Source organism: Neoarius graeffei, chromosome 24 (assembly GCF_027579695.1).
Source record: "Neoarius graeffei isolate fNeoGra1 chromosome 24, fNeoGra1.pri, whole genome shotgun sequence".
Taxonomy (NCBI): Eukaryota; Metazoa; Chordata; class Actinopteri; order Siluriformes; family Ariidae; genus Neoarius; species Neoarius graeffei.
In genome coordinates, this window is record NC_083592.1 from 20,572,514 (window position 1) to 20,598,096 (window position 25,583).

Consider the following 25,583-nt stretch of genomic DNA (forward strand, 5'->3'; position numbering starts at 1 on the left):
AGATTAACAACCACTTCTGTGATACGAAGAATCCCAAATACATGTGGCAGGGCATCCAGGCCCTAGCAGACTATAAAATCACACCACATGCCAACAACAGTGACACTCCGCTCCCCTGACCTTTTAAATGACTTCCACATGCAGTTTGAAGCTCTGGACAACAGGTGGACATGCAAGTCGCCTTTCCTGAGGAGCAGGCACTCTGGCTGACCCCAGCTGACATTAGGACGCTATCTGGAGTCAACCGCTGTAAAGTTGCAGGCCTGGAAAACATACCAGGGAGAGTGCTCAGAACAGGGTATTTTAACAGGAAAATTTGAAATATTGAAACAAATTTGTGGCCCTCTGGTGCAATCTTGGCATGAAAAAGCAGTTGGGAGAAGCTCTTAAAATAAGATGTTTAAGGTAGTGAATTTCTGAAAAAGGAATCAGTCAACTCAAATAATTTCAAGAAAATTGTTTTTTATACCATTTGATAGCACGTTGCTTTTGTGCCTAATTTTACAATGGTCAGTCCTGATTAGCATGGTGTGGTAAATTGGTAATGGTTGTCCCAACCACAGAAGCTAACCTTTACATGTACATATTGGGTGTACAATGTGTGTGTAAACATTAGACAGGGTTCTCTAGAAAATCTGAAGTAACCGGCTAAAAAAAAAGTAGTCGGCGGCTAATAGTAATGCACTAATGCTAGGGACTGGGGGCATGCTCCACCAGAAAATTTTGAAACTTACTTGCCTTCTGGTGCATTCTCAGCTAATAAATTACTAACCATTTCCCTGTAAAATACTTGCAAAATATGTATGAAATTTTCCTCCATCTGTATGTGTGCTTGGCTTTCTCAGTAACCCTCTGTACTATGCTGCCTGGCTCCATAACATAACTACATATGCTATGGCGTGGTCACATGGTCCAGCTCAGCCAATCAGAGTGTGAGAATCGATCAACAAATATGGCGTTGCTTCCAGTCATGACCTGAATCAAAGACAATTTTGTGGTGAAATAATTGGATTTGCAGCAAATTATGGGCAGCTGAGATGATTATAAATCACTTGAACATTGAAAGGCAAGTTTTTATTTATTTATTTATTTTTCTGGGCTCGAGTAGCCGGCGCAGACCATCTATGTAGCCAGAGAAAACCGCCGGTCACCGGTGCTTGTGGACATCTCTGATTAGAGATTTCACACATGCCTCAGATGAGGTTGCATGAAAAGTTCTGCGGCTTCTACAAATGGGAAATCCTCAATGGCTCTCTTGGCGTAGCTTAAATGAACAAGGCGGTCCAATGTACAGATGCTAAGTTGGTTGCAGAGGCCAACCTTTATTCTGTTGCTATAGCTGAACCTGGCTGTAGTATGAAACAAGGACTATAGTTGCTTGCTGTGCCATGCACTAGCCAATGGGAGCACGCATTCTGAGCAGCAAGTCACGTTCCACTTCAGAAATAAGGGAGAGCAAACATTTTACCGGAGAAACACACACGTGGGATGCAGATTTATTGTCTTGTTTGGGGTCCCCACTCATCCACTGGTGTTTATTTTGATCTGCCAGTGGAACTAACATTGCTCTTTTTTGTTTCTTCATCGTTTTCTTTGATAGGAATTTTGAATCCCGTCGTTGCAGAAAATTACCTGTTGACGATTTCTAGTATTGGCCGTTGAAAAGATGGGTTGACGGGTCTCTAGATAACATGGAGGCTCAGAGACTATGCTGACCAGCTGGCAGGTGTCCTCACAGACATCTTTAACGTCTCCCTGAGCCAGGCTGTGGTCCCAGTGAGCTTCAAAAAAAAAAGCCACCATCCCAGTGCCGAAGAAGTCAATGGTGATGTGTCTTGGTGATTACCACCCAGTAGCACTGACTCCCATCATGATGAAATGCTTTGAGCATCTGGTCAAATATTTCTCTAATAAAGTTATTCATCTGACATTAAAATGTGTTTATTGGATGTTATTTTCTAGGGGTAACTGAATTTGAATGTTCTTTTACTTTATGCTCATACATTCATTGTTGACTTGATAAAGCAGGCTATTATGAAGTTTTGATGTTGTAAGATTAAACATCTGGCAGTGGTGTATGAACAAAAGGAAAAACACCTCAAATAAATTTTATTTTCATGAAATCATGCATATAATAAATTTTCATGCATCAAAACTCGATTTGGTATTTAGTAACACCAAATTGTTTGTACATACCAATTTAATATGGTTTCCGCTATACTAAAACATGGAGCTGATTGCAACTCTGAACTCTGACTTTGAGTTAATTTATCGCCATGCCACATAGATGTGTTGCTGGCCAGTACAGCAACATGACAGGTGGTGGATTTATGTTGCATTCATGGCCCAAGAATGTTCAAACTGCAAAGATTTGGACGTGTTTTGCGAGAAGTTCACGGACACATTGGGCGTCTATGAAGTGGTCTCTCCTCTGCTCTGCACGTTTTACTGAAGACTCGTACAAGACCTTTGATTTGTTGAGGAGCGTTGGCTATAAGCCTGTATTGAAAGAGGGTGCAGTCCCAGCAATTAAAGAAAAATAAAACAAAAGGAAAGAGTTTTATTTTATTTTTTTAAAGTGAGTTCAGTTGCAACAGTTCTCCTGGAGCGTGAGCTGAGGGTTGTTGCTAAAACCCGGGACGGGACATATTGCTCAGGCAGTGACCTCCCCGTGGTTGTTGCTAAAACCGGTGACATCCCGTTCCATCCCGGGTTTTAGTAATTGCCTGAGCCAAACAGTAATGGCGGAATACACAGTATGGAGATAAAGAGAGTGGACCAGCTGTCTTATCTCTAAACTGGATATTGCTGCCACCTTGCCCTTACGTGGAAGGAGTGAATGAACAGAGAACTGAACGAACAACTGAAAGTCAGATTGTTTCAAAACAATTGTCCACACGATCGGCCTTCAAGAAGTGAGAACACAGACGGGTAAGCTCCAATTCTCATTTGGATAAAAAAAACAAAAACACGTTTACCTGCATTTAGATTAATACATGTAACTTGTATTGTGTGTATAAGTTACTGGTATAAGATTATTTAATTTGCTTTAGAATGTGATTGTCTCAGTTCATCTGATTTATTTAATTAGCCTTGTGTTTTTAGCAGTGAAAAAATGCATGCGTGTACATGTACAGTATGTTGCATAAGTTATAACACCTATCCTGTTTTAATGAGGGTCAACCTACGATCAATGAAGTTGAGCAAGTCAGTAACGGTATTTCTTACTTTCACCATAAATTATTTATATGACTTTTTGGTCTATAGCTGTAAAAGGCCTCGGCCTTAAAACCGGTTACCGCTGTGACGTCACACTCAGGCATGGCTAGCTCAGTGGGGCAGCTCGAATGCCAACTTTGTGGTCGATTTTAACACTCCAAAAATATATTTTTTTTATTCCCATTTATGCAGCATACAAGAGTCAAGGATGGAGATACTATCCACTTAGAAATGTATTTTAAAATAAAGGTTCTGCATATCTGCTTAAAGGAATCTGACCTCTGTATCACCTCATATTTGTATCCCAGTTAATCAGGAAGGTCCTAGATTACAGCGTGAAAGTTCCTACACACACCTAAAAAAAAGTTCATTGTACACTTTTAAATGGGGAAACATGCTTCAGTTATATTGTGCTCACTATCAATTCCAGTGGTGGCACGTGTTTTTATTGAAACAAAAAATTACTACTTTATGAGGGATTTGTTTTTCTCTGAATAAATGTATTTCAATTAAAGGTTGGATTTTTCTCATTTTGTCAATGTGAGATGAAGCGACTTCACCAAAAAGTGGATTTTTCTTTTTAACCCTTTTTGATGATCTTTACAAGGGGTGCCAGTAATTATGGAGGGTACTATATATGGGGCCTGTGTATAGGTACTGTAACTTGAACTAACTTTATGGATATTCATTTCATGACATTTTTAACAAACACTTTTAAATCATGTCATTTATTAATAAATAAAACATTGTAATTGTTGACTTTTCATTGTGGTATAAGGAGAATAACACACTTATTCAGGGTGGTAACCTATCATACCCGCCTGACATTCATTATTTTCCGACAAAAATTATGACCCTTTGTGTGTTATTCCTTACAAAATGTGTTTGCTAAAGACTTTCTTGAAGATTTCACAAATTGCTTTTCTTGGTTTAAGCACACATTTCAGGTGCTCATGGCTCTCGTGGGTAAAAATGTTTTTTGTGTATTTAAAATTAGCAACATTGTGTCAATCACAACTACTTATTATTAAATACTGGTCTACTGTGTTAACATTAATCACACCCATAGGAGAGCTCCATCTTGGAAGAGTACAGTATAAACTGGACACAGAAGCTTGGTGCTGGAATCAGTGGACCTGTAAGGTAAGGTTCTGTAGTCTCCTTTTTGTTCTGCTTCTAGTTTTTTGTTTCCTGAGTGGAGAACATATTAGGGCTTTTCATTGACATCACAGATTATCACACAGCATCTGCCTAATTGCCAGGCAAACAAATATATAGACAACAATTAATAATGAAAATCAAGGTGACTGCAGTCAGTACAATCTCTCTGAAATGATTAAAAATTTAGATTATACCAGCAAGATTGTGTTACATCCAAAAGCTGAAACAGACATGCATCAAAGATCCATATTATTTACCCAGAAATGTATTTATTCCACTTGAAAAGTGTACAGCAAACCAGCTACCGGATTTGGGATATTACGACATCCTGAACTATTTAGTATTTGGGATTTCTAAACACACGAGAGATGCTAAACCAATATTTCGAGGCCGGTTTCGTGCATGTCGGAATGTTCTGGGAAATATCAGATAAAGAAAAATAGCGTATTATGACAAAGATAAGCTCAAACGTAGTAGTAGTAGTAGTAATAATAATAAAAACAAGCCAGGGCCTAGAATTAGCATATTTTATAGTATTTAGCCTTGTCTACATCATCAGTACATAAAAGACTTGCAGCATGTTTGTTAAGCATTAGGTCTAATAAAATGTTACGTCCAAAGCCCACATCCAGATATACATTTTAACATTCATACATTTTGGCATGTTTTTTGTAATGCAATAGAGCTGCTAAATATGACACACTGTGTGTGTGTGTGTGTGTCTGTGTGTGTGCGCCAGTAGATTCTACTGAGTAGTGCCAAACCATGCAACCTGTTAAAAGCTTTACCATCTAAACCAAAGTTCTGTCCATGTTACACCAACTTATGGACTTGTTGAACACTAACTTGAATATGCTGAGGCTAGAGCTAGATCTCTGGGATTTTTATAATTGAATGGCTTTGAGCTAGAAAAAGTGTTGGGAGAAATAACAGGTGCACAGAACTTTCATGCTAACCTGATATAAAAAATGTTCTCCACACACACACACAGGAATGCTTTTTTGGCATCTAGTCTTCCCGTTTAACTGCAGCCTGGCATTTTTCTTGTCTTTCTGGATTCGCTGTGAAGTGGTGAAAAGTTAAACCAGGCTTACGTCCACATCTTTTGACATCCAAAAGCACAACAGGTCTCTAGCATTGTTCCTTTAGATGTAACTTCTACAAGTTTATCTGTAGATGTTTACTGAATTGGGCTTACAGTCACTTGTGTACACGTGTGCTGGCCGTTGTCAAACAAAAAGCTCACCCGGCAATATGGCCATATCAACAAATCCGATGTTAGGATGTCATGTTAAAGGCTCCTATATCGGTGTTTTCCCCAGGAAAAAAATTAAAGCCCTAAATTCTGGCATGATAGTACACAGACAATTGAGTGCCAGTGGTGTGAAAGCAAGCACCAAAGGCGCGAAGCGAAACTAGGGGGGTCCGGGGGCATGCTCCCCCGTAAAATTTTTTGAAAATGGATGCTCTCAGGTGCATTTTCAGGGTCTCTGAGAGGTTTTAGATACATGATTATAGGATAGATTTTACCAGTGTTTCAATGATTTCTGACCTAAATAGTATTCATGTATACACATTTGAAATTTCACCTTAAAGTTCAACATGCAAGTTAAACTGTTTTGTTATAGATTACTGAGGTATATGATAGATTGAAAATCTACGGGGATCCCTTAATTACCTATGATCAAGTAGTGTTGTAACAAAAATGTGCATGAAAATATGAACAGTGGTTTGCTCCATCTTATGCAATCCAATGAAGAGAATCGATCATCATGACCTCCTGTTGATCACAAAGGGATCTGAACCTAAGAACTGCCACCTTAAAATAAGTTGCTGTATTACTATAACTCTAATAATTTAGAATGTTTCGGATGCAATTACCATGATATATGTAGAACTAAGATGCACTGAAAAGAAAAGTAAGGCAACTGCATATTATAAAGTTTAAATTTTGGCACTTTATTAAATGGACTAGATGAAGATTAAAACATATATTTAAAGGAAAATAAAAATTTATACAGTTTAAGTTTGCAGAAAGATTATGTGCTTTTAAACACATTTCATGAAGGGAATTTGTTTGTGTCAAATGTAGCATAATTGCGAATAATAATAAGCATATTTGGCAGTGTGAGGTCACTGTGAGCCTTTAACAAAAGAATAATCCAGAGCCTTCTTTTGTTAAATGAATCCCAGTGACATCACACTGCCAAAAATGCTTAAGATTATTATTTGAAATTGTGCTGTATTTGACACATTTGGACAACTTCACTTCGTGAGAGTGTTTTATAAGTACATAATCTTTCTGCAAACCCTAACTAATGAATTAAGTTTTCTACTCCTTTAAAGCCTAGGTCACAACCGGACGTACGATTTTTTTGGCCGTGCGATTTTTGGCGTTTCCTAAATCGCTGTGTGTTTTTTTTTTTTTTTTTTTTTTTTTTTTTTTGTTCATGGAGAAAGACGCGCGTTGGCCGTAAGTTTGTCTTGCAACCTGAAAAAAAAAACGTAAGCGCCCGTAGAGTTTGTTTGACATGACAAAGAACCTCTGCGGCCAGTCTACGGCTTGAAAATCAGCACATCACACGCGCGCCCTCCGTGCGTTTTTTGCACGTAGACCGGCCGTAGGAGCACGTACGGCCAGTTGTGACTGAGGCTTAAAGCAGATTAATTCTCCTTGGCTTTTGCTTGTCCTAATGTTGGGCAACCCTCTCATAGTCCATCTCGCTGTCATCCATGCTGCTGTGGATTAAATTGTCCAGTGAGTCTTCTCCTAGCTTATTAAAATCAGTCGGCTTTGTCCATCTGGTGGGGGACAACATCGGCAGCCAATGAGATCGCTTATAATGAATCGGAAAATTCCGGGATGTCTGACGTTTTCTTTCTATTTTTTTATTGGACGGTTTAACACGTGATCTTGACACAGCCAACAGATTAGTTTGTTTACATCGTACCACACGGACATATTACTTTGACAGAATCAACACAAACATTGGGAAAAAAAGACAGCTTGTTTAACACAAATATCAATCAATATGTAAATGGATCTGTTATTTGCTCTTCTATGTATCTAGTTACTTGTGGGTAGGAAATTTAACGTATCGATATTGTAGGTGCATTTAGTAATTATTAAGTGATCAATCTCATTAAATCTGAAGGTTAATAATTAAAATTGAATCAGTCTCATTTGAATCGTTTTCAGTGAATCATTTTCATTGAATCAGTCTCATATCATTAAATCACTCATAGAATCAGTCTCATTAATTAATACCATTAATTTTGGTGCTTAATAATAAATTACCAAACAGCTAGATTATGGTATATTCCAAATTATTATGATCACTTACCATATTACATAAATCATATGCACCTTTTAGAATTCTTTGGAGATTGGGGACTTCAAAGATATTGGAACACAAATAAACACACAGTTTCAATAATAAATGAATTTATTATAACAAAGATAAAAATGGATAATAGCAGTTGAAATATATACAAACAGTGAGGTGTGTGTGTGTGTGAGTGAAAGGCCCTATGGCCTGAGCAGAAGGCTAGCATAGGATGCTAGCTAGGTATGTTCGTGTGTGTCCACGTGGTGTAGGGATCACCACGTGGGATTTGAGGAGAACAAAGGAATTAGCCTTGTGTGGCTAAGCTAAGACAAAGGAATGCTAGCTAAGGTGTGTTTGTGTGTGGGGAGAGAGAGAGGCCTTGTGTGTGGCCTACAAAAAGGATTAGCTCTGGTAGCTAACTCCACGTGTGTTTGTGGGGGAGGAGTTGACCATGTGGTAAGGCCTATGGCTTAGCAAAAGAAAGAAGCTAGCATGGGATGCTAACTGAGGTGTATTTGTGAGGCCAGGTGAGGCCTGTGACCACGTGTGTGTGTGTGTGTGTCAGGCCTGGTGACCACGTGTTCGTGTAGGCCTAGATTAACCTCGTGTGGCTAAGCTAAGACAAAGGGATGCTAGCTAAGGTGTGTTTGTGAGTGGGGGAGGACCGCCACGTGTTTCTAAGACAATACACTTAGCTTTGGATGCTAATGGGACAAAAGAAATTAGCCGTAGGCTAATTTCACTAGCTTATAACAGTACTGAATCCACTGAAACCTTGATAAGGTCAAAATGTGTGATAAGGAAATTAAAGTGTTAGTCAGGAATAAAGAGAAGCATGCACAGCCTATCAAAACAACTGAGAGATTAAAACAAAACAATAAATCAATTCAACACGCTGTGTGTTTACAGTGTAACAAACCGTTCCTGAGGTTAAATTCACACTACTTCAATAAAAGCTAATTCCTAAGACTAGGTTTTGCCCAAATGCCAAGTCTTACTCAGTATCTTGCCTCTAGCAAGATTATGAAGAGATGTTCCGAGACTTTTGGAGTTTCACCATTGTGGAGCACGTGAGTCGCTTCCGTGAGGCGCAGAGAACTTCTTGATCCGACGCGTGGTCGCTCGTGATGAAAAGAAAGTCTCTGATTAAACAATGTGCACAGCTTTTGAGTTAAAAAGGATCCAGTCGCTTCTTAACTTTAAAATAACTGCCTGGTTGCAGTGTTGTACATACTTATAAGGAACAAATGAAAACCGGTTGTAACTCGAGCTGAGTTTAAAATCGCGCGATTCTGGATTTTTACCGTGGCCAAAGGTAAACAAAGAAAAGCGCGAAACTCTTGATTCTTGCAAGAAAGAAAAGAAAAGATGTCTTTTTGGGTTTGCTCGCGGAGCGAGCGATTCCTCCCTGTGTCCGTGTTGAAATCACGGCGCCAAAAGAGGAGGAGCTAGGAGTTTCCGGGTGGTTTATGCCTTCCTGGAGGACGTGACGTAGATGATCCCGCCCACACGTGACGTAGGTCAACGCGGAAGTTGGCTGATGGGAAATGTAGTTTCTTAAAGAGACGGACTGAATGTACCTACAGTATAAATCTAAGCATATCGGATTTTAACTAAAGCGACTAAGCGTATCGGCAGGCAGAGCAAGCGTATCGGGCCCGATACGCTAAAACACTTTGGGGAAACCCATGTATATGCTAAAGTTTTTATAACTTTCAAACTAACCGGGGAATTAAGATGGGTATTGGGTTAATATATAGAGTGGTTACACAGTGGCCCGAAGATATGAAGTTCATCTTCAAATGGTGAAAATATTTCATGAGGGAGCAAAGCGAACGATTGATATGTTTCAACACGAGAAGATAAACTTCATATGTTCATGCCAAAATAGGCATTTTATTATATAGACACATCCACAAAAAAAATACACAATCAAAAGAATTTTCATTTTGAACCGGTTCGCCATTGTGTCAAGTCAGCCAGAAAACACTGGGAGTGACATCATGGGAGTGAAAATATTGGAAAATTTCACTCAAATTTGCGATGTATTTCATATGAAAAATGCGTGTTTTTCAACACGAGAAGATAAACTTCATATCTTCAAGCCAATGTTTGATTTTTTTTTATTATTATATCAACACATTCACCAACAAAAAGTACCCAAATTTATTAAAACAACGCCTCAATTTCCTAACGAGTGACAAATTCAAAAATGTCACTCGATGTCCTGGATGAAAACAAGCAAGTACGCAGGTTTTTGTGTAGAGGTTTGATTGCTTATTGACTATAGTAAACTATTAGTTCTCTCAACAAAACGTAATTGCGCTAAATTTAACATTTCCTCCATTAGCTGTATTGCTCAGCTCTGCTAGCATCACATGTACAACCCCGATTCCAAAAAAGTTGGGACAAAAGTGCAAATTGTAAATAAAAACAGAATGCAATGATGTGGAAGTTTCAAAATTCCATATTTTATTCAGAATAAAACATAGATGACATATCAAATGTTTAAACTGAGAAAATGCATCATTTAAAGAGAAAAATTAGGTGATTTTTAAATTTCATGACAACACATCTCAAAGTTGGGACAAGGCCATGTTTACCATTGTGAGACATCCCCTTTCCTCTTTACAACAGTCTGTAAACGTCTGGGGACTGAGGAGACAAGTTGCTCAAGTTTAGGGATAGGAACGTTAACCCATTCTTGTCTAATGTAGGATTCTAGTACAGTGGTGCTTGAAAGTTTGTGAATCCTTTAGAATTTTCTATATTTCTGACTAACTATGACCTAAAACATCATCAGATTTTCACACAAGTCCTAAAAGTAGATAAAGAGAACCCAGGTAAACAAATGAGACAAAAATATTATACTTGGTCATTTATTTATTTATTGAGGAAAATGATCCAATATTCCATATCTGTGAGTGGCAAAAGTATGTGAACCTCTAGGATTAGCAGTTAATTTGAAGGTGAAATTAGAGTCAGGTGTTTTCAATCAATGGGATGACAATCAGGTGTGAGTGGGCACCCTGTTTTATTTAAAGAACAGGGATCTGTCAAAGTCTGATCTTCACAACACATGTTTGTGGAAGTGTATCATTGGCATGAACAAAGGAGATTTCTGAGGACCTCAGAAAGTGTTGTTGATGCTCATCAGGCTGGAAAAGGTTACAAAACTATCTCTAAAGAATTTGGACTCCACCAATCCACAGTCAGACAGATTGTGTACAAATGGAGGAAATTCAAGACCATTGTTACCCTCCCCAGGAGTGCTTGACCAACAAAGATCACTCCAAGAGCAAGGTGTGTAATAGTCGGCGAGGTCACAAAGGACCCCAGGGTAACTTCTAAGCAACTGAAGGCCTCTCTCACATTGGATAATGTCAATGTTCATGAGTCCACCATCAGGAGAACACTGAACAACAATGGTGTGCATGGCAGGGTTGCAAGGAGAAAGCCACTGCTCTCCAAAAAGAACATTGCTGCATGTCTACAGTTTGCTAAAGACCACGTGGACAAGCCAGAAGGCTATTGGAAAAATGTTTTGTGGACGGATGAGACCAAAATAGAACTTTTTGGTTTAAATGAGAAGCGTTAGGTTTGGAGAAAGGAAAACACTGCATTCCAGCATAAGAACCTTATCCCATCTGTGAAACATGGTGGTGGTAGTATGATGGTTTGGGCCTGTTTTGCTGCATCTGGGCCAGCATGGCTTGCCATCCTTGATGGAACAATGAATTCTGAATTATACCAGTGAATTCTAAAGGAGAATGTCAGGACCATGAACTGAATCTCAAGAGAAGGTGGGTCATGCAGCAAGACAACGACCCTAAGCACACAAGTTGTTCTACCAAAGAATAGTTAAAGAAGAATAAAGTTAATATTTTGGAGTGGCCAAGTCAAAGTCCTGACCTTAATCCAATCAAAATGTTATGGAAGGACCTGAAGCGAGCAGTTCATGCGAGGAAACCCACCAACATCCCAGAGTTGAAGCTGTTCTGCATGGAGGAATGGGCTAAAATTCCTCCAAGCCACTGTGCAGGACTGATCAACAGTTATCGGAAATATTTAGCTGCAGTTATTGCTGCGCAAGGGGTCACACCAGATACTGAAAGCAAAGGTTCACATACTTTTGCCACTCACAGATGTGTAATATTGGATCATTTTCCTCAATAAATAAATGACCAAGTATAATATTTTTGTCTCATTTGTTTAACTGGGTTCTCTTTATCTACTTCTTGGACTCGTGAAAATCTGATGTTGTTTTAGGTCATATTTATGCAGAAATATAGAAAATTCTAAAGGGTTCACAAACCTTCAAGCACCACTGTAGCTCAACTGTCTTGGGTCTTTTTTTGTCGTATCTTCCGTTTTATGATGCGCCAAATGTTTTCTATGGGTGAAAGATCTGGACTTGCAGGCTGGCCAGTTCAGTACCCCAACCCTTCTTCTACGTAGCCATGATGCTGTAATTGATGCAGTATGTGGTTTGGCATTGTCATGTTGGAAAATGCAAGGTCTTCCCTGAAAGAGACGTCGTCTGGATGGGAGCATATGTTGCTCTAGAACCTGGATATACCTTTCAGCATTGACGGTGTCTTTCCAGATGCGTAAGATGCCCATGCCACACGCACTAATGCAACCCCATACCATCAGAGATGCATGCTTCTGAACTGAGCGCTGATAACAACTTGGGCCGTCCTTCTCCTCTTTAGTCCGAATGACACGGCGTCCCTGATTTCCATAAAGAACTTCAAATTTTGATTCGTCTGACCACAGAAGAGTTTTCCACTTTGCCACAGTCCATTTTAAATGAGCCTTGGCCCAGAGGAGACGTCTGTGCTTCTGGATCATGTTTAGATACGGCTTCTTCTTTGAAATATAGAGTTTTAGCCGGCAACGGCGGATGGCACGGTGAATTGTGTTCACAGATAATGTTCTCTGGAAATATTCCTGAGCCCATTTTGTGATTTCCAATACAGAAGCATGCCTGTATGTGATGCAGTGCCATCTAAGGGCCTAAAGATCACGGGCACCCAGTATGGTTTTCTGGCCTTGACCCTTACACACAGAGATTCTTCCAGATTCTCTGAATCTTTTTTTAGATGATGTGCACTGTAGATGATGGTGATATGTTCAAACTCTTTTAGGGGTGTCACGAGACACTCCTCTCATGAGAAGAGGTGAGACACGATATTGGGTTCACGAGAACGAGACGAGATTTTTAAATATTTTTAAGAAAACTTCAAAGATAAAAAATATGTATGGAAAAATAGTTTTATTTGACAAACTCAAAAAACTCAGTCAACAGACTGGTTTCTCTCCTTTAGTCTCCTGAAACGTAACAACTTCTAGCTTTTTTTCTTCAAGCAGTGTTGAAGCATTTTCCACAAATTATTTAAAAAATGTTTTAAAAAATAGAAACATAACAAAAATAAATACAACTTTTCTTTGTCCTATATAGTAGAAATCACAACCAGTCATATGCTTAAAGTGCAAACAGAGAACAACATTTTCTTCAAACACAACACAGAGCTAAGAGACTGGTACAACTGCCTAAGATAAAGTCATGTTCTTTTTCAAGAATATGAGCATGTCTACATTTTCTGGAAGCAGTTGAGACCTTTGGGCACTAACTATGTCTCCTGCAGTTGAAAAGACTCGCTCACTTGGGACAGAGGTAGCAGGGATAGAGAGATATGCTTTGGCAAGTGGAGACAACAAAGGATATTGAGTGCAGTTTTCTCTCCACCACTTCAGAGGGCAGCTTCTGAGTGGGATAGAGGCCTCTCTTCTGTAGTGTTCAATTTCTCTCTCAATCTGTTGTGATCTGTTTGACTGTTCTGTCTCTGTAGAGAAAGAATCCCCTAGCAGATTCTCAAGTGCAGTCTTCTTGGAAGCAGGTTCTGTCACTTCTGAATCAGCTCCCAGATACCCTTTTCCTCCATGTGTGGGATAGTGACCTCCACTGGTGGTTGCCTCCTCTGCCCTCTCCTCAGCAGTGGTCTTTAAACAGCAGAAACATTGGCATTAATCTTAACCAGAAAATACCCCCTCTTCCTCTAAACACATACATAAGTGCACATGCGCGCGCGCGCACACACACCATGACTCTGTTTTTCAGCTGGAACTGAGAACATACATTTAGACAGAAAATTGTTACACATACAATAGGAAGAAGCAATTTAAAGTGATCTACCTGATTTTGCTGCAACTGTTTTATCCTCTTCTGTACCCTCATGAAAACAGTGTTGCGCTGATCATGGTCTAACTGAGGTAGAGTCCAGAACCTTGGGTCCAGCGCTGTGCACTCCAGCAGAAAGTTGTATGCATCTCCACTATATCTTCCTGAAATATTACTGAGGATTGTGCTCTTTGTGCCGGCCACAGTGTTCAATCATGTTCTTCAGTGGAACAATGAGTGACACTGTGGGGCTCTTCTCCTCACATAAGACAGTGGTGGCTGTCTTCAAAGGATGCAACAGCTTCACAAAGTCTTTGGCATCTCTGAAATTGGAGCTGTCAAGTGTATTGATGGTTTGGGCATTTTGTCTCATCTCTGGGCTGGTAAGATCTGCTGCGATAGCGGCTTGCTGCTCCAGGTAACGGTCCAGCATATCAATGGTGCTGTTCCATCGTGTGGTGACGTCCATGATTAACTTGTGTGGTGGTAGTTGTCGCAGTTTCTCCTTTGACATTAACACCGTGGTAGCTGTAGTACTCCAGTAGAAAAAAGCAGCCACACGTCTCACCCGCCCAAGCAAACGAGCGACGCGCGCTTCACTGAGACCAGCCTGCGTAGCTAAGTTTATAGTGTGGGCAAAGCACTTTATGTGCGGCTCCAATCTTGCTTCGCATGCAGCCACATCCATGTTACGCGCATTATCAGTTACAATAGCGATGCCATGGTTTGGCCTTGTAAGCTCCCAGTCAGTGATAGCTGCTTGTAAAACTTCGGCTATGTTTGTCCCTGTGTGGGACTCGAAAAGCGGGCGAGTCTGAAGTACAACATTTACCATTTTCCAGTCACTAGTAATTGTGTGAGCCGTAATTGTGATATAGCTCAGCATACCTCTAGACAGCCAACCATCGGTTGTTATGGAGATGCTTTCTGCCTCTTTTAGTCTGTTTAATCATAGCCTTGGTCTCTTCGTAAATATTTGGCACCATTGTGCGAGCGTGATGGTATAGTGTATTTTGGTTCCAAAGTGTGGATGAGTCGCCTAAATCCTGCATTTTCTACTACAGAAAATGGTCTCATATCAGCTGTAATGAAAAAGCCTATGTCTTTTGTTATTGCCGTGGCTCTAGCACTTGACTGTGGAAGTTGAGGTCCAAAGGCATTTTCAAGTGTTGTCTGTCCTTTCGTCATTTTCTTTACAGCCATGACTGGCTTAAGTAGAGAGCCATGGTGGTGCTGTAAGTGTTTTTACATGGTGCTTGTATTAGCCGCAGTGTACGGCATGATTTTCTTACAGTGCTTACAAATGGTTCGTGTCTTGTCTGTCGCTGTATTGCCGTTTATTGTTTCCACCGGGAACCCAAAATGCAGCCAGACATACGACTTAAAAGTAGCAGGAGCATCTTCTACCCGAATTTCCTCCAACTCCGACATTACACTGGCTGCTACTACCTACTAGCAAAGATCCTCTGTAACTGATCACTTTTTTTTTTCCCGCGAGACAAGTTCAAGCTTGACGAGAAATATCGTCATGTTTTAATCTCGCGAGATCTCGTGTCACGAGATCTCGTTACACCCCTAAACTCTTTGCAATTTTACAGTGTCGAACTCCTTTCTGATATTGCTCCACTATTTGTCGGTGCAGAATTGGGGGGATTGGTGATCCTCTTCCCATCTTTACTTCTGAGAGCTGCTGCCACTCCAAGATGCTCTTTTTATACCCAGTCATGTTAATGACCTATTGCCAGTTGACCTAATGAGTTGCAATTTGGTCCTCCAGCTGTTCCTTTTTTGTACCTTTAACTTTTCCAGCCTCTTATTGCCCCTGTCCCAACTTTTTTGAGATGTGTTGCTGTCATGAAATTTCAAATGAGCCAATATTTGGTATGAAATTTCAAAATGTCTCACTTTTGACATTTGATATGTTGTCTATGTTCTATTGTGAATAAAATATCAGTTTTTGAGATTTGTAAATTATTGCATTCCGTTTTTATTAGGGCCCGAGCCCGAAAGGGCGAAGGCCCTATTAATCTTGTTCCGTTTCATTATTATTTTTCTTTGCTGTTTGGCCACTTTTGAGGCACTTCCCGTGTGTGAAAACGCACGAAATTTGGCACACGCGTCACATATCGCGACCGCTACTCAAAACCTAAAACCCACATCCGGGCGGGGCTCGGGGCCTCTACAGCGCCCCCTAACAGCGCCTCTCGCATTGAGGTTCCTGGTTGCCATATAGTTTCTTGTAGCGGAATGAAATTTGGTACGCATATGTATCTCACTAAGCCGAACAAAAAAGCAATGCCAATGCATTAGCCACGCCCAACAGGAAGTGAGGTAATTTCACTTTTGTGCGAAATGCATGACCACGAAGAGGGCGCAACTCCTCCTAGGCCGTTCATGGGAACGTCACCAAATTTGGTACACATTATCTAGACACATGGCTGACAAAAGATTGTAAATACATTTCTCGTATGATAAACTGTTCCGAAGTTATATGTCAATCAATTTTCAATATGCATCTATACATGCTTAAAAAATTCATAAAAATTCTTCTACTTGCTCAAATTTGATCAAACTTGATAGGCACACTACTCATAGGGGTTCTGACATGTCTCCCAATTTTTGTGATATTTCGCCACTGGGGGCGCTATTTTTGGGCCAAAATTCATATCTTGGCTTCCAATTGGTCAAATTTGATCAAACTTGACGGGCACCCTCTTCATACCTCCCCTGTCATGTGTACCACATTGTGAGATTTTTTGTCAATGGAGGGCGCTGTTTTTTGCCGACGCAATTTTTCCAAAACGGGTTTTTTGTAAATAATTCCTCAGTGCTTTTTCACCACACAACTATTTTGTGATAGTACGTTGGTGTTGGAGAGACATATTTTTTCAGCCCATAAACACTCATGCACAGCATAGCGCCACCTACTGACATGGGTAAAACCAAAAATTTATTCTTCAAAAATCAATATCTCATCTTCTATTTATTCAATCTTGATCAAACTTGATATGCACACTCTTAATAGGTCACCTGACATATGTGCCAAATTTTGTGAACTTTCGCCACTGGGGGCGCTGTTTTCTGGCAACAATTTATATCTCGACTTCTGATTGGTCAACCTTGATCAAACTTGACACAACAACTCTTCATAGGTCCCTTGACATGTTTACCAAATTTGGTGAACTTTCGCCACTGGGGGCGCTGTTTATGGCAAAAATTTATATCTCGGCTTCTGATTGGTCGAACTTGATCAAACTCGGCAAGCAAACTCTTTATAGGTCCCTTATCATCTGTACCAAATGTGGTGAAATTCCGTTGGGGGGGGTGCAGTTTTTTTGCAGACACTAATTGTCCAAAACTGGTTATTGATAAATATTTCATGCAATACTTTTGCACCACATAACAGTATTGTGTCAGTATGTTAGTGTTACAAAAGACGTATCGACCTGACTCCTAAACACTCACGTAAAGCATACCCTTTTCCTGAGATAGTTGACCTCCCCATCAATGGAAAACACCAAACTACTCATGTGAAAAACTTGTCCATTTCCAATTACATATGGACTTAGACTTTAGCTAATATCTGAGTAACGTTCTTGTCACTAGAAAGAGGTATTTATTTGCAAACAGTATGTACGGTCATGGGACAGAAACAGACAGACACCAAATGCGTAACGTGCACCAATATTTATTTAGGGTTTGGGGGGATTGGAGTGTGTGTGTGCTGTTCAGTGTCAAGGCGATGTCCTGGAGCACTCTGGGTCGGGCTAGCTGAGGGCCTCCGCATCTGAAAATACTTTGTGTGCAGGCATGGAGAATGGGGTGGGGTTGGGAGCGGGAGGGTGGGGGCTTGGGGGGGCATACGCCGCAGGTGCGAGGGCCCGACAAGGCCGCTTGCAGCTTTAATTTACAATTTGTACTTTGTCCCAACTTTTTTGGAATTGGGGTTGTACACCTTGTTGCAAGAGTAAATCAATAAAATCCTTCTTTTTGGCCTCCTGTGTGACTTCCTATTTTTGGCAAAAACGTATTTTTTGCCAAAAACTTTTTTATAAAAATATGTTTCCCAACCACCACCTCTACCAAACATTGTAGCACAAAATAGAAAGGGTCTACATGGTCCGAGTTAACCCTGACAAATTCCTGGCTCCTGCGCGCTTGCTGCACACAATGCATATGGCACAATGCATCACCCACTTCTGCTGATTCCAGCACTGAAAGTGAAAGTGCCTAAACGAGCTTGACACTAAGGTGGGGTTTACATTAGACCGTATCAGCGGATCATCAGATTAACATTTTTAAAACGATTAACCTGCACACAGCAACGCCAATACACGGATACGCTCGGCTCCGCAGGCATCCTGCGCTCCAAATCACTCCGCCTTGAACAGCGAGTGCCCTCTGGAGGGTGCGCACTCCGGCCCTGCGCAGCTCACAGAGCGCGCGAGTGAAGTGCACGAGCAGTAATTCGGGACTGAGCCGCTGTGTGTGTGCTCTCAGTGCATATCGGGTATGCGCGTCACTTACCACTTGCAAGTGGAAGGATGGCAAGCCTAAAGACAATCATAACTACACAATGGGCAGTATTTGCATCAGTATTTGCAGTATTTTCATACTTTTATACTCTTTAATGAAAGGTGATACAAGGCGGACGTCCGCGCCGTTTTTCAGCAGTCGCGTCACATGACCAACGCCAGCGAATCAGGAAGGTGGATGTCACAGTGACGTTGTCCAATGACGACGCCAGCTAGAGCTCAGCACACCGTATCCGCGTATTCTCAATGTTTACACAGCACTGGACCAGACACGATCTGGATTGAATACGTGGACGCTGGCGGATTCCCGTTTCCCGGCGTTTTAATGTAAACGGACAGTGCGTCCGCGAAGAAAACGAGACAGATACGGTCTAATGTAAACGTTTACATTAGACCGTATCTGTCTCGTTTTCTTCGCGGATGCACTGTCCATTTACATTAAACCGCCGGGAAACGGGAATCCGCCAGGGTCCACGTATTCAATCCAGATCGTGTCTGGTCCGGTGCTGTGTAAACATTGAGAATACGCGGATACGCTGTGCTGAGCTCTAGCTGGCGTCGTCATTGGACAACGTCACTGTGACATCCACCTTCCTGATTCGCTGGCGTTGGTCATGTGACGCGACTGCTGAAAAACGGCGCGGACTTCCGCCTTGTATCACCTTTCATTAAAGAGTATAAAAGTATGAAAATACTGCAAATACTGATGCAAATACTGCCCATTGTGTAGTTATGATTGTCTTTAGGCTTGCCATCCTTCCACTTGCAAGTGGTAAGTGATATGCACTGGGATCACACACACAGCGGCTCAGTCCCGAATCGTGGCTCGTGCACTTCACTCGCGCGCTCTGTGAGCTGCGCAGGGCCGGAGTGCGCACCCTCCAGAGGGCACTCGCTGTTCAGGGCGGAGTGATTTGGAGCGCAGGATGCCTGCGGAGCCGAGCGTATCCGTGTATTGGTGTTGCTGTGTGCACGCGAATCGTGTATTGGTGTTGCTGTGTGCACACTAATCGTTTTAAAAACGTTAATCTGATGATCCGCTGATACGGTCTAATGTAAACTGTGCAGTGAGCTCTTTGGGATGGTGCTTATGACTTTTTTTGTTTGTTTGTTTGTTTGTTTGTTTCCAGATTGTAGGAACTATTCCATGTACCAGACATCGCTCAAATCCTTCTATGTGAATTTGCCTCACTGTTAGGGGAGGTGAGATTAGGATCCAGAAGCAGAACACACAGGCAGTAATCCAATAAATAATGAGATTTTAATCCAGGGAAAGGGCGTGGCAAAGGTAAACAAACAAATGGCAAAAATGGGCGGCACGGTGGTGTAGTGGTTAGCGCTGTCGCCTCACAGGAAGAAGGTCCGGGTTCGAGCCCCGTGGCCGGCGAGGGCCTTTCTGTGCGGAGTTTGCATGTTCCCCCATGTCCGCGTGGGTTTCCCCCGGGTGCTCCGGTTTCCCCCACAGTCCAAAGACATGCAGGTTAGGTTAACTGGTGACTCTAAATTAACCGTAGGTGTGAATGGTTGTCTGTGTCTATGTGTCAGCCCTGTGATGACCTGGCGACTTGGTGTACCCCGCCTTTCGCCTGTAGTCAGCTGGAATAGGCTCCAGCTTGCCTGCGACCCTGTAGAAGGATAAAGCGGCTAGAGATAATGAGATGAGACAAATGGCAAAAATAGTAAAGGTAAAAAGATACAAAAAAAACTTGACAAAAACACGAGACAGACAAGGACAAAAATGCTAGACCAAAAAAACCATAAACAAGAAAAAAAATCCTAAGTGCAAAAAACCATAAACTAGAAAAACCCTTAGTGCAAAAACCATGAACTAGAAAAATAACTTGAGCAAAAACCATGAAATGCAATAAAGGCACAGAAACGGCTAGAATAGTAAAACAAGATGTTCTGGTAAAGTCAGGGTCTGAGAACGGCTTGTTTATACACAGCAGAGAGAACAAGGAAGTGAAATGCAGGCTAGATGGAATTCCCGTCCCGGATCCGGATTGGTGCTGAGCTGGGAGATAAGTAATCTCCGGAGTGGAAGTTCGAGGCGGAGCATGACACTCACCAAATTTTCAAAATGCATGGAGCAGACGCCAAACCATGCTGTCGGCTTGTAGTTACCTTTCTTTGTCCATACAAATCCAACCTGTTCATTCCGTAAGTGTCCTGCTGACTCTGGGCTATAATGGATCAAAATTCCGCTTTTTTTTTTATTGGCTACACTTGAGCCTTGAATGACACACCTCTTAGGAGACATGCTTTTGGTGTTATTATTTTGTTTTGGAATAGAATAAAATAAATAAATAATGTGCTACACTTTGCAAAGCCAGAAATGCCACAAACTTTCAAGTGTTGTCACTTCCCAAGCCTCAACACCAAGCATTGCCCGATCAAGATGTTCAGGCAGAAATATTTTAGCGAGTTAGGCCCGTTCAGGCACACCTATAGTCAGCTTCTTTAAGCATAAAAATGATTTTTGAGCAAGTACATTACAAAAAACAAGACATATTAACCAGCATCCTTGCCTCCCCTGTGATGGCCATTTTGTTTTTTTCTTCCCGATTTGTAACAGTGATTCTGATTGGCTCGCTTCAGGTGCGCATGCGCATTTGTGCTTTTCATCACGGAGTGGTCTGAAGCCAAGTGAAGATGTCTGGTGTCTGTTGCTGCTGTTCGAAAAAAAAAACAACCCTACAGCTAAAAAAAAAAAACACAACGTTCCACTACCGAATTACTTGGATAATTTTAGTCAGAAAGAAGCGCAGGATAGATATATGCAGAAATTAGTTTATTAGTGGTTATGATCCGTACAAAATTCCTCAAAATGACTGGAGTGATAGTGCAGATTAGTGGCCTAGTGTTAGCATTAGCTACATGTTGGAATATACCTTTTTCCCCAAAGAGTCCTGACACAGAACAGTTTAAAATAAATAAAATAAAAATAAATAAATAAAAGAACGCAACTACAAAAGCAAGAAAACCTTCTTTGTGTAAAGACGTTTTCCCGACATCAAGTCAAGTTTATTTGTGTAGGGCTTTTAACAATAAACACTGTCGCAAAGCAGCTTTACAGAATTTGAACGACTTAAAATATGAGCTAATTTTATCCCTAATCTATCCCCAATGAGCATGCCTGTGGCGATGGTGGCAAGGAAAAGCTCCCTCAGACGACACAAGGAAGAAACCTCGAGAGGAACCAGACGCAAAAGGGAACCCATCCCCATCCGGGCAACAACAGACAACATGACTATAACATTAACAGTCCTAACATAAAGTCAGCTTCATTGATGCTATAAACCCCTTACCAATGGAAACCCGAGCGGAAAACTGTTCACGACAACCATAGTCCCAAAGTCAGCAAGTCAACTGCAGTCGCCAGCCACAAAAGCACCACTGCAAGAGTCCAGAGCATCCTCCAGGCGCGACCCTCAACTGTCCACATAGGCTGCCCTCCACAGGAGCGATGTGATGAGACTCCAACCAGACACGGGGCACCAGGATGGATCAGGCAGGTCCAAGGAGCAGAAGAGGTCAGCATCTCGATCCCAGGACCGACATGTAACTCAGAGGGACAGATTTGGGGGGGGAGAAGAGAGAGAAAACACAGGTTGCTAGGTATGCCCAATGTCACCTGAATAAGTAGGAACAGTATACATATTGCACCGAGTACAAGCAGGGACTCAGGCAACTAACTATGACAGCATAACTAAAAGGGGAGAGCCAGAAAGTAACACAGGCATGAGGGAGCCCCGGGACATAAAGCAGCCAGCCACTACACCGTCAGCAAACTCGAGTGAGCAAGCAAGTGGGGACTGACAGCATCCATACATCCCAGTTTACCAAAACACTCTATGTCTGAGGACCCTCCAGATCTACACCTTTACCTCATAAACACCATTAACAAAAGGCTTGACTTTTGTTTTCAGCCTAGACTTAAAGGGTTGATGACACGAACATGACTCTATGCAATTTCTTAAATAAAACTATACAACATGGCAAACATGTTAGATTTCTGTTATAATTACGTGAAAAGAAGCTGTTGTTACACGAATATCCAACTTTTAATTGCACAGCGCAAGAAAACTGGGTCCGTGGCTCGTGGCCATGTTGTGACGTCAGCGGAAGAACACGCTGCGGTTCACTGGCTGTTCTACTCAATGGAAATGGCGCATGAAAACACCGGTGAACACTCTAGTGCTAGCTCTTCCTCTTCTGGGAGTCTAGAATTGTGTTGATCTCTTCCGAATAGAATCTATGATGGCCTACCCTCTTTACCCTTTGCCTCTCGTTGCTAGGCGGCAGTTACATGAAAGCCGCAAGCTTTCACAAGCAAATACATGACTGATATCACGCCAACTTTATGATTACATTTATGATTATCATGTAGAATCTATAGCTCTACGTACCTTTATCTTATGTCGTTTCACAACACATGTTCTGACAGGAGGACTGTCTTTGGATCCGGCATAGCTACTAGTAGACCCCCTCCGGAATACTGGCAGTGTTGCCAGATTGGGAGGTTTCCCGCCCAGTTGGGCGGTTTCAAGTGCATTTTGGTGGGTTTTGAACATATTTTGGGCTGGAAAACTTCAGCAGTATCTGGCAACAGATACTGCTGACGTTTTCCAGCCCAAAATATGTTCAAAACCCACCAAAATGCACTTGAAACCTCCCAATCTGGCAACACTGTGTAGGCACTGCTGATGGTAGTAACACACGTTTGTGCTGAACTGAACACCCAAGAGATTCTTTTAAGCTGGGAAGGGTGTCAAAACAATCCAAATCGAAGTGTTCAGAGCACAGGACGAATGTTGGTGAGGGCTCCCACTTGTCACGAGTGCGCCTGACTTGCTTCACCCATTTCGCATGCAGCTCGGGATCTCTGGGAAACTTGAATAAACTTACCCCATCCTTGTGGGTTTTGGAGCAAATGCCGGCAACACAACGCGAAGGCATAATAACTATATATATAATGTATAATAATGTCTAATAAAAATACTAATAATGATAAACTGAACACCTGCCGCATCAACAACAAACTGGTAAGTTAGGAGAAAGGTTCTTTCGCTGACGTCATATAGCTCCTCCTCCTCTTTCGTCTCCTGGGTGCTGCAGCCCCGTCAAATTTGCCCAGATAGCCGCGTTTTTTATCATAACTTGTAAAATAGGCGCCTTCGTGAATTAATATATGGATCATCGGGAATTACTTATGTTATAAAACATCGCCAAAGATGTCAAAAACGTGTCATCAGCACTTTAAACATTGAGACAGTGTCTGATTCCCAAACACTACTTGGAAGGCTGTTCCATAACTGTGGGGCTTTGTAAGAAAAGGCTCTGACCCCTGATGTAGCCTTCACTATAGATAGTTTTCACTGACGTCACGGCATTCCGGGGAACGCCCTCCAGCCGCCATCTTGTGGGGCAAACAAAATGGACCATCGCCATTACCGGCTACGTTATCTCGGACGAATTTATGAAGTTATATAGTCAGTTTTCTAAAATAAAGATCAATGTCGGCAAAGTCAAGCAAACAGAAGTATATAGATACATTAGACGACATCTCACGACAACGGTATGCAGCCAAACTGGCCTTGATTGGGGGAATTGACCCCTACGAAGTGGACAAAGATGCATTTTCAAGTGACTATGCAGGGCTGCCAAAGCCTGAAACTGCCAAAGCCTGCTCCAAAGCCTGAAACTGACTTCATCAAACTTTAAAGGCTGTCTGATATATACAACTTTTATATATTCACAGTGCGCCTTTTGTCGGATGCCGCCTTTTTCACGGCTGAATCGCGCAGATCTGATTTTTTTTTTTTTAGGGGGGTGTTGGAGTGTCTGATTATAATTTCAAAGTAAATTCTGTATTAAAATGACTAAATAAGCAAATCCATTACAGTCCATGAAACAGGAAGTATAAGGATGAGAAAAAAACAGTTTAAATCGGAAAGCTGCACACATTTGCGCAGTCCTGCACACTGCTCGGGCTGCGCAAATGTGTGCAGCTTTCCGATTTAAACTGTTTTTTTTTCTCATCTTTATACTTCCTGTTTCATGGACTGTAACGGATTTGCTTATTTGGCAATTTTAATACAGAATTTACTTTGAAATTATAATCAGACACTCCAACGCCCCCCCTAAAAAAAAAAAATCGGATCTGCGCGATTCAGGCGGCATCCACCAAAAGGCACGCTGTTTGCATCCCAAACACAAATCAAATCATACAGAATAGACCTAAAATGTTTTTTCAAAAATGACCCTTGCATGAGTGAAGTGACAAGTTTCAAATAGAAACATGACAAACGAGCGATATTAAGTGTACATTACAATGTAAACGTACACTCAGCGGTTCCAGTTAGGCATTCTCCAGAGATTGTTCACATGATGTTTTGGTTTCCAAAAACAAACTTGAACACAATTGATTGTTTATTTAAACAACTTACCACTTATAAAATGATCGGAGCAGACTTTGCTGTGTTTGGAAGGCTGATAATCCTTGCGGTTGATTCTCGCAAGCCATAGATTTCTCCTTTGTATGCTGAGTTTCTTTGTTTGCTCGCCTTCGTGCTCCCATACAGTGGGAATTCCATAAAAGCTCCGCTTGACTTCACCATTTGACCTATTACGACAGCCGTGAATACAACAGATGTGCACCATTGCTAGCTTTAAATAGCCTGCTTGGGTTCTTTTGAAGACTTTGTACTCGCGCGTTACAATGTGTGCTCAGTCACCCGTATGGTAAGCTTGACCCGCAAGATGGCCGCCACTAGGGAATCCCCGACTCTGTGACGTCATGTGAAAACTATCTATACGAGGTACCAGTAGATAGCCTGCACCTTTTGATCCAAGTAGGCGTGGCGGGTCACAGAGGAGCAGAAGTTCACTCAGGTACTGTGGTGTGAGACCATTCAGTGCTTTAAAGGTCAGTAGTAGTATTTTATAATCAATACAAAATTTGATTGGGAGCCAATGCAGTGTGGATAAGACAGGCATGATGTGGTCATATTTTCTAGTTCTAGTAAGGACTCTTGCAGCTGCATTTTGAACTAACTGGAGCTTGTTTATGCACTTATTGGAACATCCAGACAGTAAGGCATTACAATAATCCAACCTGGAGGTAACGAAAGCATGAACTAAGTTTTTCTGCGT

At 41.5% G+C, this 25,583-nt stretch overlaps 1 protein-coding gene across 3 annotated transcripts in view; it reads left to right on the plus strand.

Annotated features, from left to right (window-relative positions):
- The window catches only part of mapkapk5 (MAPK activated protein kinase 5), a 144,383-nt gene that overhangs the window by 58,245 nt on the left and 60,555 nt on the right, over window positions 1–25,583 (plus strand). For 2 of the 3 annotated variants that reach the window (XM_060906873.1, XM_060906874.1), the window contains exon 2: window positions 4,289–4,362. The exons of the other annotated variant lie outside the window; for it this stretch is intronic. In XM_060906873.1, coding sequence (XP_060762856.1) covers window positions 4,289–4,362 — 74 coding nt within the window. The remainder of the gene's footprint in view (window positions 1–4,288; window positions 4,363–25,583) is intronic. 3 annotated transcript variants of the gene reach the window in all.